The sequence below is a fragment of the Lutjanus erythropterus genome, chromosome 20 (assembly GCF_056507025.1).
Source record: "Lutjanus erythropterus isolate fLutEry1 chromosome 20, fLutEry1.hap2, whole genome shotgun sequence".
NCBI lineage: Eukaryota > Metazoa > Chordata > Actinopteri > Lutjaniformes > Lutjanidae > Lutjanus > Lutjanus erythropterus.
This window is the reverse complement of record NC_139336.1, coordinates 18,430,047-18,449,339: the sequence shown is the minus strand read 5'-3', so window position 1 is coordinate 18,449,339 and position 19,293 is coordinate 18,430,047. Positions and strand designations below refer to the sequence as shown.

The following is a 19,293-nucleotide window of genomic DNA, read 5'->3' as shown; positions in this document are numbered from 1 at the left end:
ACAGACATTAGGACTCCTTCTACAGGCATAACGTCTGCAAAAGAGACATCAGATGATCTCACTCCATATTTTGTGCAGAAACACACTGTGGATCTGTGGAATTTTTCTCAACTAACATCCACTTATGCAATAAATGTGGTGAGCAAGTCGTAATCTGCTACATTTTGCAGCTGGGGGACTTGGTTTTGCTCCAGCGCTTTCCAGTGTACGATGAAAAGCTTGAATCTCCAAAATATTACGTTTTCAACACCCATGACAATGACACGTCTTTGACATAATCATGTGAAGAACCTTTTAAAGGATCTTAAGTCAGAAATGTAGAGGAAACTTAAAAATATTTTTTTTAAAAAACCTAAAGATTTATGGTTTTTGAAGGAGAGATAATACAGTGGAGAACTGTTCCATCTCGTTTTCTTGTGCGTGCGTGTGTGTGTGTGTGTGTGTGTGTGTGTGTGTGTGTGTGTGTGTGTGTGTGTGTGTGTGTGTGTGTGTGTGTGTGTGTGTGTGTGTGTGTGTGTGTGTGTGTGAGTGAGTGAGTGAGTGAGTGAGTGAGAGATTGGGAAATGCTTTAAGTTGGCCACAATTTTCCTGCCTGCGGCACTAATTGCATAATATAATACACTAATTAAAAACTGTCATTGACAGCTGGTTTTATGTTTTTATCAGACTGTCACAAGCATTTCAGAGATGTCTGCTTCTATAGGTTACTGAGGTATCCTGAACAAAAGCCTTATTTTGATTCACTGAGCTGTGAAATTTAACCTAAAACTACGGCCAGTATCTTTCTGAATGACAAAATTTAGGTCATAGATGTGCAGAGGAACAAATACTCAGCTGGTGGTGTGAGTTAAACCATCTGTCACTGGAGCCAGTCAGTGTATTTAACTGCCAGTAAGCATGACAATCAAATATGTCTTCAATTTCATCCTTTTTATGTAATTTAGCCTTGAAGAGAAGCCATAAACTTCCTCCCATAGTATATATCATAATTACTATGTTCTCTGGAGCAAAACCTTCCCCTCAGACCATTGTTCTACTTTGAAAGACTTGTCAGTGTTGAAGTAGTTTACTTCTTAGGTCAATTCTGTATTTCTATTGCAGGATGTATTTGAGTTAAAGAAAACCTTTTTGTTTTTGATATTTATGCCTACAGGATGCACAGATTTATTGTCTGAATGTTGGTATCAGCTTAGATTTGCCTTTGTTGGCTGCATTGGCCCCATCAGCAAATAAGATGATATTCACCGATGGCAGTGGGCAATGTTTATCTGTTGTGTTGAATCGTTTTTGCGCTTACTAGATGTTGTGTTGGTTAATTGTGGCTGGACTTGGACAACAGTAGCTAGCGTACCCAGCTGCTGTTTAGGAGAAGACGCCGCTGGGTGGACACGAGGGTTGGGTGACGTCTATGGATTTGTTATATGACGATGTTCACAGTGAAACATCACAATGGATGGTGATATCATTGTTGGCTCTAAAAGTGTCTTCATCTCAGCACCACATGTTCGTAACTTAGTTGTGTTTAATAAGAAAATAATACGCAGGACATGGAGTCATAGTGCCATGAACAGCGACAACAGTTTCCTTTTATTTTCTCTCCCACATGTCAAAAACAGAACTTTGGCACCAACTCTATGGTAATTCTGAGCAGACACACCATCTCAAATGCAGAAGACTTTTAAGTCACAGTGTTGTGTTGGTAGAGGGCTCAGCGGTTGACGACAAGTCAGCCATCACAATGGACAATGACAACCTGGTGGAAACAACTCTGGCATGAGTTTGGCGATGGGTGCTGTCTGTTTTTTGTTTTTTTTTAAACGAAGATTTTTATGTTTTCCTTGCACAAAGAAGGGGAAAAAAATAACTAAAGCGAAATAAACAACCCTGAAAAAAAAATAGTAGAACATTTGGATAGTTTGCTGTTGTAGAAGGGCATACTTGCCAGATTTCTACAGTATCAACTTACAAGTCAGAATTTTTTTGTGGGCAGGTCAGGTGTTAATCACATCTTAAGACTAGGCCACCAGGTGTTTTGTTCAGTTTTTTGTCTTTCTGTCTTTTGCTGTTTAAACCACCATTTCCTTATACTGCTGAAAAATAGCAAATAATTTTGATGAAATGCAGAGGAATGAAAATGATGTAGTATCCAAAAGCTAATTTATCATTAAATATATAAGTAGGAATTATACTATAGTTTATCACGTTTGTAGCTGGTCACCAGTCATAATGTGATTGTGGAGAATTTGAAGATGTTTTGTTTCAGTGTTTTGTCATTTATTGAGGGTTTAGTTAGTTACTAATCTTACTGTGTACTATGTGCCATAGCTGTTTTCTTACAATTTAATTTAAAAAATATTTCCTATTACTACTGTTTTACTGAGTCGATGGTGAAAACCTAGTGCAGCTCTAGCCTGTTGTCTCAGTTGGAAAGATGTGGGTGTTTGTGAGCTGCGGGGATGAAACGTAAGATGCCTCTTAAACATGTGTGACAACAGCTGAGGGAGCCACACAATCAAGCTCATGTTTGAGCCAAACTGAAGTTAAACGTTCTCTCCTCACTTCACCTCACTTTTCGCTGCATTCTTTCCATTTTCCACATTTTGTAATTCAGCCATCAGTTTTACTGCTCTAAAATTGCTATAATTCAAGCTGTCTGTAATTAACATAACTGTGAGTTAAAGCACTTTGAACTGGGGCTCATTACCTGTGAGTGCATCCATTTTGCAGTTACAGTGAAGATTCATGCTGGGACACATTCTCACGGTCCGATGTGTGCTAGTTGTCTAGGTATTCAAGAAAATGAAAACTAAGCAGGGATAATCCAGGAAATGAAAAGTTATAAAGACAGCAAGGACACAGTGGGTCACATGATCAGGTTTATTGCTCTAATCCCATGTTGGGATCACAGCTGATGACCTGCTTGTTGGAACAAGACCCGGTAGAAGGGGATGTAGAAGAATTTGAAATGACACATGGAGAGGCAGGAGTTAACATTGTTGCTGAATCATCCTACATGTGTGAGGCTGTATGGGAAAACTGCTTCACTGCATACCAAACACACGCCTACAGATCTCCCTCAGTCTCCCCTCAGCAATGCATTGTTTAATGTTTTCTCTCACATAGTTAACTACATGTGGCTGATTCTCTTTTTTCCTGTTTTTTTCAGAAGCTCTCCAGAGACCAGACTTTGAGAGTCAGGGTCTGACAGAAGCGGCCCGCTGGAACTCCAAAGAGAACCTGTTGGCTGGACCCAGTGAGAATGACCCCAACCTGTTTGTCGCACTCTATGACTTTGTCGCCAGTGGTGACAACACACTCAGCATCACTAAAGGTCAGCAAAAGAGGAAAATAAGGACATTAATTATCATATTTAATTTATGTCTGACTGGATATGTGAAGCATTTTAAAATAGGGTTAACCAGTGTAGTTTAATCAATTTGACAATAACCCCAACAAATTTTTCAACCTTTTTTGAGAAATGTTCTGGTGGTCAAGGGTTTTGTCTATATAAGTATGGAAAAAAGAAATTAGATTACGGAGCTATTTGTTTTTCCAGACTATTACTGCTATTCTGTTTTCTAAAATTTTAAATTCAGACTTTCTAAAAACACATTGATCATACAATCAGAGGGTTTTTCATGCCGTGTAGAGCAGTCAAATCATGCAGCCAAAATGTCTACCACTACATGAGGGAACATGGGCCACAGTGTGCTTGATGTAGTCAAAAGCAAGGCAAGAAGTATGGCACGCATCTGACTGCACAATCCTACACAGAGCTGCCTCTATGCTGGTATGTCATAGCCTGCAAAACAAAAATGTGCATAGCATCAAAAATAACCTCATATGAACATTTATGATGTAGGCGTTGAAGTAGTTATTGGAAAAATAAAAGTCTGTGGACAGTGAATAAACAAGGCTGCTCAGACAGCATGAAAATTAAGTTATTTAACCTTTTCAACTAGTTTTTGGTTGTTATTTTAAAAAAGACACGAAACAAATAGGGGGTATAATATACTATAATATTATTTACTCAATATGTTAGGAAAAATAAGGGAAAATAATAGGAGCATAGGTAGCACCAGTAAATTTACTTCCTGTTTGGGCAGAGATGTGTAACAGAGGCACGTCATCTAACTTTCTGTGTGGGAATGTGGACCAAAGAGCTGCAGTCGGCAAGTGCAAGTTTTTCAAGGGCTGGCTTGATAATCCCAAATATACAGTACCTACAGTACCACTAGATAGTAGTAGATACATACTAGATAATCAGAACGTAACACATATGTTAACAGTTGGATTTTAAAGTTATTTACATAATAAACATCAAGGTATTCATACTCAAATGTCAAATGTGGTCTGAAAACATGGAATGTCTGGAAAAGTATGGAAATTTGAAATAGAAGACGTGTAGGAACTCTGTAAGTCTTACGGGGAATCTACGTATTTGCTTCCTGTCTCTCTTGCTCTCTGTCTTCATTCCCATCTGACTCTCACTTCCTGACGATGGTCTCACACGTGGGTTGTTTTCTTCCTCTGAAGCGACTGTAAAACAATACCACAGATGGATCATACAGACAAACAGAGGAAGGAAGGGGGGAACATATGCACCGGAATAAACAAGAAAATGTCCCGTGCAATATTACTTTCCAGTCCATTCTAAGATGAGCCATTGCACAAAACTGGTTTATTTTACTTTGGCTCTATTTTGCCAAGTAACATTATTACTTGAATTTTAATTTTGGCCAACAATATTTGATCATTTTTAGGAATTAAATGTTTAATTTGTAGTCAGTTTTTTCTTGTTGCATGCAAAACTAAAGGCAAGAAATAGATTTCTTTAGTCAAGCTCTCCAAATGACTGGTGGAAAACAAAAACCCCTGCTTCCTGATCTGAGGAAACATGACATTAGATACAGTGAATTCCTGCATGTCTGACTTAAAACATGCTGAGTTCAGTTTTAGTACAGCGTTCATACCATGGTATCCTGTTCTTAATGCAAAGAATATGGAAGATTCACAATGCTCCCACCTGTGGAAATACTCTTTCCAAGATCACAGGAATGAGCTGCAACCATTAAACATAATATCAAAGTATAGGTATGCAGCCAACAAGACACTTGTGTGGATAATTCTTCAAATTTTAATCTCATATGATGTCTAGGAGAGAAGCTGCGTGTGCTGGGTTACAACCACAACGGCGAGTGGTGTGAAGCACAGACCAAGAATGGCCAGGGTTGGGTGCCGTCCAACTACATCACCCCCGTCAACAGCCTGGAGAAGCACAGCTGGTACCATGGGCCTGTGTCACGCAACGCGGCAGAGTACCTGCTCAGCTCGGGCATTAACGGGAGCTTTCTGGTCCGCGAGAGCGAGAGCAGCCCCGGCCAGAGGTCCATTTCTCTGCGGTACGAGGGGAGAGTCTACCATTACAGGATTAACACTGCATCTGACGGAAAGGTGGGCATCAGGAAACACATAAACACATACCATATAAAGTACTTAATTTTGTCAGCTTTTTTATTTGGTCTTAGTTCTGTGTCCAATGTCCTTGTTAGTTTTTATCACATTTAGTAAAACCCATTGTGGTTTTTTTTTGTCACTTTTAAATTGACTAAAAGTTTGTCATGTCTTAGTCCAAAAAATATTTTAGTCTAATTTTAGTCAATGAAAACTGTTTACATTTTAGTTTAATGACGGTGGTGCTATTTTGTCATTGTCTTGTGTTGAAAAAAGAAGTTTGTTGTTGAACATAGTAATTGTTTTCAGTAATGAAATTAACACTAACATACATACTAAGACTGTCTTCTATCCAGTTCATCATAAACATGTAATTACGGTATGTTCACAACTGAAAAAAATAATGGTGACATTTTACAAATGAGCCTCAACACATCTTCCCAAACAACTCAAGTTTTCACATATGAATGAATATAATAGCTAAACTTCATTGTTAGATGTGGTTTTGTGGGTTATTATTTATTTATCTGCACACGGCGGGATCTACCACATTGTTCTATATCAGCTGTAGCAGGAATGTAATGACTGATTTAAAGTAAAGATAGCAGCCAGGTGCAGTAACCACGGGAATTGTTTTTGATCCAGAGCAGCACTTTGTGAAATGGGAAAACACTCCCGCTGATGTCTGCCAGAGCAGATCAGTGCATTGTTCTGTTCTCTCTCAAAGCTGGTCAGGGCACAGGTTTCCACTGCAACTTGAGATTGTAATTTTATTATTTTAGTGCCTCTAAAGTGATTAAAAATAATGAATAATTGAATAATGTATTACTTGAAATCATAAATGTCAAGAACTTGAGGTTGGGCAAAGAAGGCAGGGTATGTGGAGGACATGGTTATAGCTGCATCTCCAATTCAGAAACTTTCCCCTCTAGGAACCTTTGGAAGAACTCTACTGCAGGGACCAGCAACAAAATTAAATTCTGGGGACATTATCAGATCCTCCCATTCGGGGGTTAGTACTTTTCAAAAGTACAAGAACTCTGGGGTGGGGCCTGCAGCTGCAAAACAGTTTATTTCATGTTCATTGTGCTTCAGCACATCAACATGGAGTTACAGAAGAAAGCATATGACACATGGACTGACAACGAAGAACTTACGAAGTTTAAAAGTCGATCTTGTCCAGTCAGTCAGGGAATCTGGTCCAGCTGCTGCATAGCTGATGAGTGACCAGCTTTGGTAAACACATGATGAGAAGATTTGTGAAGCAATCCAGGAGAAATGTTGGTTGTTGGTGTTGGTAGATGATCTGTGGACGACTGGCAGTGATAAATTAAACATTTACAAGGGATTAAAATGGCCTTATGTGTTTTTAGCAAGCTGAGCGTACTCTGATAGAGACTCCTTTACACTCCTGCTCTTCTGTCTCAATGATGGATATTGAATGGGAATTGAATTGTTGTGCGAACCGGGAATTAATCGGTGAGTGGATCGTGGATGGGTGTGCAAGTGGGCTTTTACGGGCGAGTGCCCAGCTGTATAAAGCAGGTGCTAAAAAATCAAGGTTGACACAGCGTGCATTTTCAGGTCAGCTGACTAATTTGCCTAATCTTCATGGGTCTGTAGACCATGGTGGAAACGCAAACAACAACTGGCTGAAGGAACTTTTCACTCCCTGGGATTAAAAGTTCTGGGTGCTTGGGGTGCTCCTGTAGCTCAGTTGGTAGAACATGCGCCCCATGTACTGAGGCAGTCCTCTGCAGCAGCCGCCGGTTGGACTCCTGCTTGTGGCCTATTTGCTGCATGTCATCCCCTCACTCTCAAACCCCTTTTCCTGTCATATCTTCAACTGTCATGTATTAAATAAAGGCAAAAGACTAAAAAATTATTTCAAAAAAAGGTAGAGACATGACTTAAGTCCGATCTTGGAAACAAGGTGCAGGATACCATATCCTGATGTTAATGGTGAATAAGTTTTGGCCGTATTTCAATGTGTGTGCGGCTCCATTTCTTCTGTGGGATTCCCCCAATATGCTATGTCAATCGAGAAGCTGCTGCCATTTTGGCTGTCACCCTGCTGTCTGTGATGCAGCGAGGTGAGCTCGCTCAGGGAACGCTAGCTATGACAAGAATGCCTCTAACCACCACTGTGCTGCTCATAATGGCCAGCAGACGTGAGGCCTGGCCAGACACTGACGCCCATGCTAAGACATGCATTAGCACAGACAGATGCAGCCAAGTATGCACACACACACACGAAACAAATGGACGAACACACATACACACATGGTTCCCCATCTCATATTGTTTTCCATACTCCCACTGAGCTCCAACTCAGGAGTCTGGTATGATAGACTTCTCCCATAATTTGAGATTACCTCAGCAGCTCTCCCCCGCTGCAGCTTTGTTTCACACTGACTCTGTGATTAACGCTGCTCTGAATAACTAAAGGGTTTTATGTTAGTAAATAGATTTTTTTTCTTCCCCTTGATTTAGTAAATGGTCAATGGTTTAAGCCAGGAGAGCAGCCAACTGACCATTAAATCCTCTTTAGATTTCAAAGGTCTTTTTACTGCAGTCAAGGTTCTTCTTTTTTCCTTTTTCCCTCCACATGCCTTCAGCTCCCTCAAAGAGCTCGTTCACAAGTAACGAAATGCACAGTGCAGATTGTACAGCAAATCATTTTTGGGGTTATGTAAGACTTGGACAATGGAAAAGACTGTGTCCACTGAGCCCTGACCAATATCCTTCCTACACCAGCTTTCCTGACTAATGCCTTGTGAGGTTTGAATGGCCTAAGACCGTTTCTTTATGAAGGAAATATTTTACTGTTGTTTTGTTGAGACTTAGTAGATTATTTCATGCTGTGTTGCTGGCACTTTGCCACTTATTTCTGGTCTTATATGTTCCCCTAATTTCTCTTATTGTTTCCAGACAGGATGTGTAAGCACTTCTATTTTAATGAAGTTTAAAACAAGTAGTCATCATGTAATGAAAACATTTGGTAGTATTTCAACATCTTTGCTTATTAGAAACTTAACAGCTGTGTTGCAATGTTTTAATACTCTTTTGACTTTTTTTTTAATTAAACAAAACATGACATAAATTAACAGAAAACAAACAAAAGAATAAACACAGAACAAACAGTTATTAATTGATTCAAAGATTTTTTAAAATTTTGTTTATACTCGAGATTATTTAGGGGCCACTGTCATTTACAATGACTCTGAGTCAATTACAGAAGCAAACAACAGAGACAGACAATACCACAATTAGCTGGTAAAAACTGTTAAAACTTAGCCTTTTATGGAAGAAAATTTGATAGATGTGAAAAATTACATTGTAAATTAAAATACACTTTTTTAGAAAAAAAAAGGTTAAGTCTGATGCCATTAGTCTGATAGATAAATTTACATGTAAAATTAATTACAAGTAGGGGCTGGTAGGTTTAAATTCTAAAATGTCCAAAAAGGTGTAGTTACTTTAAGGTAAAACAGATCAAAATACAAAATCAAGCCTATACGTCCTGATAAAGACACACACAAGATATATCATAATAACTAATGCCAGCCGGCCCAACAACCTAAATAAGTAGCAAAGCATAAAAGATATGAAAAAGGAAATGCTTAGTCATACTTCATATTTACAAATGTAGATATGATGTATGATGTCTGGACTGTGAGTCTTAACTTCTGGGGAAAAAAAATTACCCAAACTAAGTAAAAGCTAAACTGAAACTAAACACTTAAAAGTAGAAGACAAACCTGAATGAGCAATCCCATTCTGGAAAGTACCTGAAACTAAACTGAACTGAAAACAAAGTTAAAAGTGAAATAAAAGTAAATACTAATGAAAAATACAAAACTAGTATGCCTACTTAAGGACATGGTTGATAAAAAGGGTAACCATATTGAGCTACACTGTCTAGATTCATGTATTCATATAAAGTGCTTTTTAAGTTAAAAATTATGTGGCTATCAAACCCAAACTGACCTCTCACATGTGCATCTACTCAAATGTAGAATCTCTTTCTCCTGCAGCTATACGTCTCGTCAGAAAGTCGTTTCAACACACTGGCGGAGCTGGTGCACCACCACTCCACGGTGGCCGACGGCCTCATCACCACGCTGCACTATCCGGCGCCGAAGCGCAACAAGCCCACCATCTACGGAGTCTCTCCCAACTACGACAAATGGGAGATGGAGCGCACTGACATCACCATGAAGCACAAGCTGGGTGGGGGCCAGTACGGGGAGGTGTACGAGGGGGTTTGGAAAAAGTACAACCTCACTGTGGCCGTCAAGACACTAAAGGTAAGAAGACAAAAAACTGAAAAAGAGTCATCTATGTCAGAGAAAGGTTATTGTTATTTCAACATGTCTACTGCTCCCAAACTCTTAAATTTGATTTTATGAGGAAAGGACGTATGTAATTATCCATCCAGTCAAGTGGACTTGTACGAGGTACTACTATCTACAGTCAATGTATTACCTGCCAATGTGTTTACCAATGTATTACCTACATGGTGGTCAACAGGCTCCCAGTTTGTAGAAGCCGAGGAGAGGAGAGAGGAGTACCAACCTAGAAGATAAGCATTGAACTGTTGTGGACTGGTCAGCAACTAAAGGTGTTTTAACCACTTAAAAAAGGTTCACTGGGGGAAAAAAATGTATCAGTTTAAGTGTGTGCTATATTAGAATATTTTCACAGCTTTACCTCGTTTTCAGACAGCCTTATACAGCAGGAAACCACTTTTAAAAAAGCCAAATATTGCTCTCTCCAAACTGAAATCAGAAATTTTACCTCAAAGAAAATGGGAGTTGCTGGTCTGCCGCACAAACGAACTAAGCAACTCCAATGTTCTCTGAGGTAAAATAAATGATTTCACCTGTTGAAATCATCTTTCTTTGACTGGGAGAGAGCAATATTTGGCTTATATAACAGTGGTTTCTCATCTGAAAAGGCTGTCTGACAGCATACAAAAGGGATGAAAATGTTTAAATATATAGTACACTACCCTGTGCTCAGCTTCTGTGCTGGTGCTCTCTCTGTTTCTCCTAAGTGAGGACACACCAACTGGCGTCCACTAATCTACTGACTATTGATAAGTACCTCATACGACCCCACATTAAATAATCTGAACTATCCCTTTATCAACATTTCAGCTATAAATCTTTAATTTGGCTGAATAATGCTACCATCTGCTGTTGTCTGAATGCAACTGCAACCAGCCTATAGTTTTGCTCACTTTTTTTGCCAACAATCCTGTCCAGGAGGACACGATGGAGGTGGAGGAGTTTCTCAAGGAGGCCGCTGTCATGAAAGAGATCAAACACCCCAACCTGGTACAACTGTTAGGTATGTTAAGAGCCCTTGTTTTCTGAAAGTCGTCACTCCTGAACAGGACAAAAACTACTGGCTAAACGTATGACCTCTTCTGAACTATTTACCAGTCTTTTGCAGACATGCAAGACTCTTGCATGCTCATGTTCTTTACAAAGGCTAATGAAAGAAAGACATAATGTTGTCAGTACAATATCCATTAGTTATAGTATCGAAAGTACTGAAGCTGTGACAAACAAAAGATATAAGTGCTCATTCAAGACATTAGTTATATTCAGTTATTATTGTCCTGCCTGAAAACTGGCTTGTAGCAAAACCAGACAGTGTTCAGTGATTTTTTTTTCTGTACCAGCCTGGTGTGCAAATCCAATTTCCTGTATTGTGTGCCCATGACTTTTTTTCTTTATTTAATATTGATGTGTTTTGTTTTGCAAACCTGTTTCCTTGGCAGGCGTGTGCACACGGGAGCCACCGTTCTACATTATCACAGAGTTCATGACACACGGGAACCTACTAGACTACCTGAGAGAGTGCAACAGAGAGGAGGTCAATGCAGTGGTGCTGCTCCACATGGCCACTCAGATCTCCTCTGCCATGGAGTACCTGGAGAAAAAAAACTTTATACACAGGTGAGTGTAAAGATCTTACTCTTTCTTTTGTGAAGTATTCTAACTGAAAGGATCAGACAGTACTGAGTGAATTGATTTCGGCCTGATTCCCTATCCTTAGTAGTGTGAGCTCAGTCAGGGCTGCCAAGAATACTCGAGAAGTAAAAACATTTTTTCCCTTAAATCTTATTTTCTCTTTTCTTCTCATTCCTGAGCTGTTCTCTTCTCACTCTCCCATCTGTTCTTAGACAAGTCGATGTTGTAACATAGCTAGTTTGTTCTGGCACGTTTAACAAGGTCCTTTAGAAGAGATGAGATGATTTATGCCTTTCCTATTTGCCAAAGTGCATTTTAATTTTTAAACCTGACAAGACGCAGCTTGTGACCCTGATTCACACAAAACATCTGTAGAAAACTGCAACACTGCAGTGGATGTTGTAACGGCACACTATTGATATTTGTTTTCGTACTTTCTCTTTTTTTTGTGTGTTCTTCCTCTTTCTCTGTTCTTTTGTTCTTGCTAATGGGTGTCAGCTTGTGCATTTTAGGACTACATTATTGTCTGTTTCTGATTGTAGAAAGTCAGGATTCCACCATGGCCCTCTGTTCATCACTCATTCACTAGAGACTGTCACAGCAGGCGATTTTCAGTCCTGTACCATCCCATTCACACAAAAGTACACCCGTTCTGTCCTTTACTTAACTCTATTTGATAGCACACATTAATGAACTTAAGTATGGAAATACAAGATTTAAACAAATATGCTACTGCTGATGGTTATAGCAAAAATCTTCATTTTCATCTGCAGGCAGGTAGCAAAAAATAGAGAAATTACATATAACAGTGTACAATGTACTTTTGACTTTTTTTTCCCCCGTCCTGTCCCAGTCACATGATAAATGGTGAAACTGACTCCCAATCCGGGGGAATTCCACATTCCCAAAAAGTCTATCATTCATCTCTTGTCTTTATTGTCTCCTTCAGGGACTTGGCTGCCCGTAACTGTCTGGTTGGGGAGAACCACCTGGTAAAGGTTGCAGACTTCGGCCTCAGCAGGCTAATGACTGGAGACACCTATACAGCTCATGCTGGGGCCAAGTTCCCCATCAAGTGGACCGCTCCGGAGAGTCTGGCCTACAACAAGTTCTCTATTAAGTCTGATGTCTGGGGTAAGTTTGATTTAATTCAGACAACACTAAAATGTATTCCTGATGTGCTTGCTTGAGTAGCTAATTTCTTTCAGGACCTATTCAACAAGAGGAAACAATTTTACTCATTATAGTATTTCACATAATCCCACCATGACTTCATGTTCCAGTCATTTAGTTCTCGACATTTTTCTGTTGTTCATTGTTGTGTGAGTCACGCAGCTAACTGTCTTGTGCCCACATCTCCAGCATTTGGCGTGCTGCTCTGGGAGATCGCCACATACGGCATGTCCCCCTACCCTGGCATTGACCTGTCCCAAGTGTATGAGCTGCTGGAGAAAGATTACCGTATGGACCGACCAGAGGGCTGCCCCGAGAAGGTCTATGAGCTCATGACAGCCTGTGAGAAGCACAACTCATCTATGCAGAATATGATTGGAGGCACTCACTTCTATTAGAAGGACTTTTCTAATCATACGTTTTTGTCTTCCTGTCAGGTTGGAGGTGGAACCCTTCAGAACGTCCATCTTTTGCTGAAACACACCAAGCCTTTGAGACAATGTTCCAGGAGTCCAGCATCTCTGACGGTCAGCGTTACTTTCCTTTATGCCCAAAGCACCTTTACATGTGGGTGTTAAAGGCATAGTTTGTGTTTTTTGAGGAGGGGCTGTGTGACGTACTTATTGATAGTCAGTGTGTTACCTACTTTAGATGACAGTCGACCTCATCCAACCCTACATCAAATAATCCTAACTATCCCTTAAGTTATGGAAAGTCATGTTTGGTTTCTTGTTAAATCTCAACTGTGTTTATATTTTTAGAGGTGGAAAAGGAATTGGGAAAGAAAGGGAAGAAGGCGACATTAGGCTCCATCCAGCAGGCCCCAGAGCTGCCCACCAAAACCAGAACTCTCCGCAAAAACCCGGACAACCGAGATGGAGATAGTCCAGGTGAAACACACTCACGCCTGCTGCACCTCCTGCCCTTATTGCTACAACTTGTTATAGAATAGTCCATCACAATTATTATTATTATACTTCAAGAAATATATGGAATATGGGAATAATTGTTACTCAGATTACAATTAAAAAATACTTGATAAAATGTTCTCTGAAAACTGAATCTTTATACTAAAAGGTTAAAAAAAGAAACCAAAAAAAAAAAAGTTTTTCAGTTCCTCCAGATGGTGGTTTGTTAAAGTTACCATCTTGATGGTGTCTTATCTTATTTCCTTTCAGTTCCTGTTTGAGTTAAGACAGTCTGAGCTTTTAACACCCAGTAAGATCAAGTACAGTCTGAGATCTTTGGCTGTAACCACAGAGCTAAGAGCTGTGGCTGCTGGAGTTTACTCTTCTAGCTCTGGAAACCAGAGGTTGTGTTAGACTTTCTTTTTGTCAGTCATTTTGACGGATAGGCTTGTTAAAATTCTGTCAAAATCTATTTTCACATGTCATTTAAAATTTTTAACGATACTTAGACATAGACTGTTTATGTAGAGCATTTAATAAAAAAACAGCTTGATCTCTATAGCATTTAATACACAGAAAAAAACTTACAGATTATGATTATTAGTATTAGCCACCACGTCCTTCATCCCTCTTTTTTCAGCTTGTTTATCAACCACATCATAATTATTGGGTTTAGTGCTGCCAATTTGACAACTTTCTCACCAGATTTAGTCACTTTTCAGCCCCTTTTTGCCACTTTATGTTTAAAAAGTAACTTTTTTCTGGTCTGTCAAAGTATTTTGTTGTTGTAGTTTAGTGATTAGTGAAAGTATTTTATGCCTCATTGCTCATGATTCCCTGGTTCTTCCTCAGACCTGGTGGAGCCAGAGGCAGCTGTGTCATCACCCATGCTCCCCAGGAAAGAGCGCCCCCTCCTGGACAGCAACCTGAATGAGGATGACCGTTTGCTACCCAAAGACAAGGACAAGACACGTGGCAGTGGCTTTCTCAGTCTTATCAAAAAAAAGAAGAAGAACGCACCAGCTCCGCCCAAACGCAGCTCCTCTTTCAGAGAGATGGACGTCCACCCTGACAGGAGGGGCGTCACTCCAGACCCTCGAGACAGTGACAGCTTCAACAACGGAGCATCTTTGGCCATTAATGATGTCACACATGGCCTTGACAATGCAAAGTTCCTGGGTACTAACAATAACGGAGGAGGGGGCATCACAAACGGGGCTCCCACCTACCCCGGACCTTTGTTTCCCAGGAAGAAGGGAGCTCCTGCGGTGCCTGGACCCAAAGCAGCTACAACACCGCCCAGTGAGGAGGAGTCCATGTCTAACTCAAAGCGTTTCCTCTGGTCCTCCAGCCTGCCCAGTGGTGCAGACGGCACTGAATGGAAGTCTGTCACACTGCCGCGAGACCTCGGCCAGCGCCACTTTGACTCAGGCACCTTCGGGGGGAAGCCAGCTCTGCCACGCAAGAGAACCAGCGAGCAAAAAGGGGAGAACGCCCCACGAATGGGCACCCTGACTCCCCCGCCACGTTTGAACACCTCATCAGATGTTTCGTCTTCCTTCTTAGGAAAAGACTCTGACCCCAGTCCTGGATCCAGCCCCCAGGCATTAACACCAAAGGTGGTGCGGAGACCAGGGGTGCCGGCGCTGGAGAACTCCAAGACCAGTGCCCTCCACGCTGAGCTCCTCAAGCCCAACGTGTTTCCTGCTTTAGGGGCGGCCGGAGAAGAGTGCCGGGCTCGCAGGAACAAGCACACTGCAGACTCTTCATCTGTCAGAGAAAGAGGGAAGTTACAAAAACCCAAGCCAGCTCCACCTCCTCCACCCACCAACGCCAAAACTGGCAAGATCTCTCGCAGCCCTACTCAAGAACCCCCATCCCCCTCCTCTTCCACCTCAGACGTCAAAGCTAAGGGCCTCCCCTCTGTCTCTGAGCCCCACCACACAACCACTGCCAGTGACCAAGCCCGCTCACCCATCAGCGAGGGCGCCAAGAAGCTGCCCCTGGGCTCCACATCCAAACCTCAACCGTTAAAGACCTCCACCTCTGCCACTTCAGTGACCACCTCCCTCTCCAGCCAAAGCCTGGGAGGCTTCTCCTCCTCCCTATCTGCCCCCAGCGAACAGAGCTCCCCCACCGCTTTCATCCCCTTAGTGAATACGCGACGCTCCCTCCGCAAGACTGCACCCCGCCAGGCCTCTGAGCGCACGCCCAACTCAGCCGTGACGCGCGAGATGGTGCTGGAGGGCACTGAGCTGCTACGTGCGGCCATTTTCCGCAACTCGGAGCAGACGGGCAGCCACAGCGCCGTGCTGGAGGCCGGCAAGAACCTGTCCAAGTACTGCATGAGCTATGTCGACTCCATACAGCAGATGAGGAACAAGTTCGCCTTCCGTGAGGCCATTAACAAGCTCGAGAGCAACCTGCGCGAGCTGCAAATCTGCCCCACCGCCAACGCAGGGGGTGCCAACGCACAGCAGGACTTCAGCAAGCTGCTGTCGTCTCTCAAAGAGATCAGTGACATTGTTCAGAGGTAGCGCCATAAAATCTGAAACTATCAAGAGATAAAACTGATATGAACTCTGTCCTACACCACCCTTTTTTCTGAGCATGTGGTTCATCTTGAACTAATGTTGGAGATCTGAGGGTAATGCCTGCGGGAGAGCAGCAGCAGAGTGTAGGTTTCACACTACAGTACACTCTGAAACACTTCAGCCTGTGATTATTGTGGATGGAATCAAAGGAACCTTTCTGTCAGAAAGAGTTTGCAATATTGAAAAGCCTTAACCATGAATGAACAATGTCTTTAGGCCTTAATGGGAAGCTAGGGGCCAATTCTTTATCAACATGACTTTTCACCAATCATTTTTGAAATGATCATGTCTTACGTACTTTAGTTGTGTTTTCCCCTTTACCGATGACACTAGTAGAAAACAGGCCTGTGATATTTGTTTCCATCACTGTTCCAAGTGTTTGATTTTTCATCCATGCCAGTGACAATGAGCAAAATTAAAATGCCTAACCTCATCTTGTGCTAGGATGCCTTCTAACACTTAAAGGGATGGTTTGGATTATTTGAAGTGGGGTTGCATGAGTTACTTAAAAATAGTCAGTATATTACCTACTGTAGATGGCGGGCTGCACACCCCCAGTTTGAAGAAGCGGAGAGGAGTACCAGCACAGCAAAAAAAGCAATGACTGCTGTGGACAGGGTCAGCAACATAAGCTATTTTAGCAACTTAAAGATCCACCTAAAAAAAATGTATGCTACATTTAAAATATTTTCACTGCTTGACCATGTTGTCAGAAAGCTTTTGTATAAGCCAAATATCCCTCTCTCTCAAATGAACCAAACTCCATAGATGAACTCAATCATTTTACCTCGCAGAAAATGGGAGTGACTGATTTACCGCTGCCTCAATCAGTTTGTTTGTTTGTTTGTTTGTGTTATTGAATGACTTCTGTGACTCCAAACTATCCTTTTAAAACACTGAAGTCACACAATAACACAATAACACAAACAAACTAATTGATCGAGGCAGGAGTAGACCAGCAGCTCCTGTGTCCTGTGAGGTAAAATTACTGATTTCACTAATGGAGTTTGGTTGGTCAGAACAGAGTGATATTTGGCTTTTATAACAACGGTTTCCTGTCAGAAAAGGCTGTCTGGCAGCAAAGTAACGTGGTGAAAATATTCGAAATTTAGCGTACATTTACTGATATTAATTTTCTGAGGTGGACCTTTTTTTAAAGTAACTAAAATACCTTTTATTGATGACCCTGTCCACAGCAGTACACTGCTTGGCTTTCTTGCTGGTGTCCATCTCTGCTTCACCAAACTGGGGGCGTTCACTATAATCTATTGTAACTAATACACTGACTGTCAAGTACCTTATACAATCCTACATCAAACAACCTAAACTATCCCTTTAAACGACTGATTTTCACGTTCAGTGTTCACCTGTCAAAATTAGGGAGCGTCTGGAATCACAGTGTTTGATAACTTAATGCATCTGTCCAACTCAACCGAATATTTCCCGTTGCTTTTTACCCTGTCATCAGTGATTGGCTGTGTGATGAAAATGTGTCAGTGTTTGTTCTGTATGAATGCTTTTTTTTTTTTTTTTTTTTTTTTTGCAGTATTTGCAACCATGTGCCATAAGTTAATAGTGGGAGCAAACAAATGAGGCAGAATGAGCCTTCACTTTTTTGCTTCACTGCACACATTGGTAACAAATAGTGCCTTAAACACTATTGGCAGAGCTGTTTAAGACTTGCCACTTTACAGGTGCAGAAATATGGTTAGGAATAGTTTTATTGTTTGATTACCATACCAAATATACCTTTGTCTCCAGTCTGTACTGGAGAGGGACCAGGGTGCGCGATCTGCAACTTAGTGGATCTGACTGTTTTATGTTGTCCTTAGACTGGACCTTTTTTTTTTTTTTTTTAATACAAGTTTGATTCAACTTTCTCTACATGCCAGTCACAAAAGCCATCAGTAGCAGCTTGGCCTTGTAGCAGCAGCATGCTGTTTTATCTGTTAAGAGGGATCACAGACTGAAACAGCGTTTCTTTGACCACTGAAGAAAGAATTAGCTTTGATGGAGGGTTTGTCACGTGGTCTAAATGCTGTTTCAGAGGCCTTTCCACCCCAGCAAAAAAATATATATCCTGGGGGAAACACTGGACTGAAATGTTTATGGATTTGTCACTTGCTGTCTTACAAAATAATGTATAAGTGAGAAGATGACCATTATAGACTAAAAGGACCCATGAAATTCCACTCTAACATCATACGTTCCTTTATACTCGTCTGCAAACTCTTGGACATTCTCAGTATTTGTGCTGTAGTCGTCGTCTCACCCCACGTGCCCTGTCTGACTGCGATGCCTTGAGGACACAAGTCAACCGCAAGCTGCCTTGACTTCAACATGGTACTGTTAATGTTGGCTCTTGTCTTTTTTTAATTTTTTAATTATTCCTCCCCTTTACCAACCATACCACTACGCTACTTTTGTGTCTAAGCCTCCTCACCAATTTTGTAGACAAACTTTTGCTTTCCTATGTAAATATGTTTTCTTTTTCCTATTTGTTTCTCCCTCTAGCCTTTGTGCAATTTTTGTTGCAATAAAATACAAAGCAGTTGTGCTACTTGAAATCCATTACTGAGTCTTCTGGTTTTTTTTTCCCCATATGTGACCTTTTTCCTGAAAAACAAACAACAATCTTGTGATAAGATTGTAGATTGCAGTCAACATCTCACCTTACCGTCCTGTTCCAAGCATAGACATATATGTGTAGACGCCCAATTGGAATTTGGATCTTATATCAACATCGCTGCTGTATTGGACATGGCAAGGCATGCCTGTACACAAATACAAGTAAACAGGGAAGCTGTGTTTTGTCAGTATAAAAAGCATGTAATGTTTCCATTTCTCAACCAGTTTTAGTGAGTCATTTTCATATTCAAGGGTTTATATTCTACATCAGACCTGGGTGAAATATGGCTCAGACGCCCACTGAAAGATTCCATGTGGCCCTCAAGGCCATTATTAGCGCCATTATAAATATTGCAGTTAAAATCTAAGATGGACAGTCAATATTTTTCTTACTGTTAAACCTTCATTGGGCCTTAATTCTGAAAGGGCTCAGCACTGTGGTCGTTGGTAATGATGACCAGCTGTGTCTTTTATATTGAACTGTGACGTTATTCACTCAATGTCACACTGTAAAACTTTTAAGTTTTGAACCTTGCCAACAAAATTAATTAG

General features: G+C 41.0%; 1 protein-coding gene across 4 annotated transcripts in view; it reads left to right on the top strand.

The window, feature by feature from the left end:
• The window catches only part of abl1 (abl oncogene 1, non-receptor tyrosine kinase), a 46,420-nt gene extending 29,880 nt beyond the window's left edge, over positions 1–16,540 (top strand). For 2 of the 4 annotated variants that reach the window (XM_084745417.1, XM_084745419.1), the window contains 10 exons: positions 3,167–3,331; positions 5,159–5,454; positions 9,492–9,764; positions 10,725–10,809; positions 11,246–11,423; positions 12,388–12,572; positions 12,801–12,953; positions 13,049–13,138; positions 13,373–13,501; positions 14,372–16,540. In XM_084745417.1, coding sequence (XP_084601543.1) covers positions 3,167–3,331; positions 5,159–5,454; positions 9,492–9,764; positions 10,725–10,809; positions 11,246–11,423; positions 12,388–12,572; positions 12,801–12,953; positions 13,049–13,138; positions 13,373–13,501; positions 14,372–16,056 — 3,239 coding nt within the window. In that variant the 3' untranslated portion in view covers positions 16,057–16,540. Of the gene's footprint in view, positions 1–3,166; positions 3,332–5,158; positions 5,455–9,473; positions 9,765–10,724; positions 10,810–11,245; positions 11,424–12,387; positions 12,573–12,800; positions 12,954–13,048; positions 13,139–13,372; positions 13,502–14,371 lie in introns of all 4 variants that reach the window. The other 2 variants (XM_084745416.1, XM_084745418.1) reach the window with 1 other exon arrangement.
• The last annotated feature ends 2,753 nt before the right edge of the window (positions 16,541–19,293 follow it).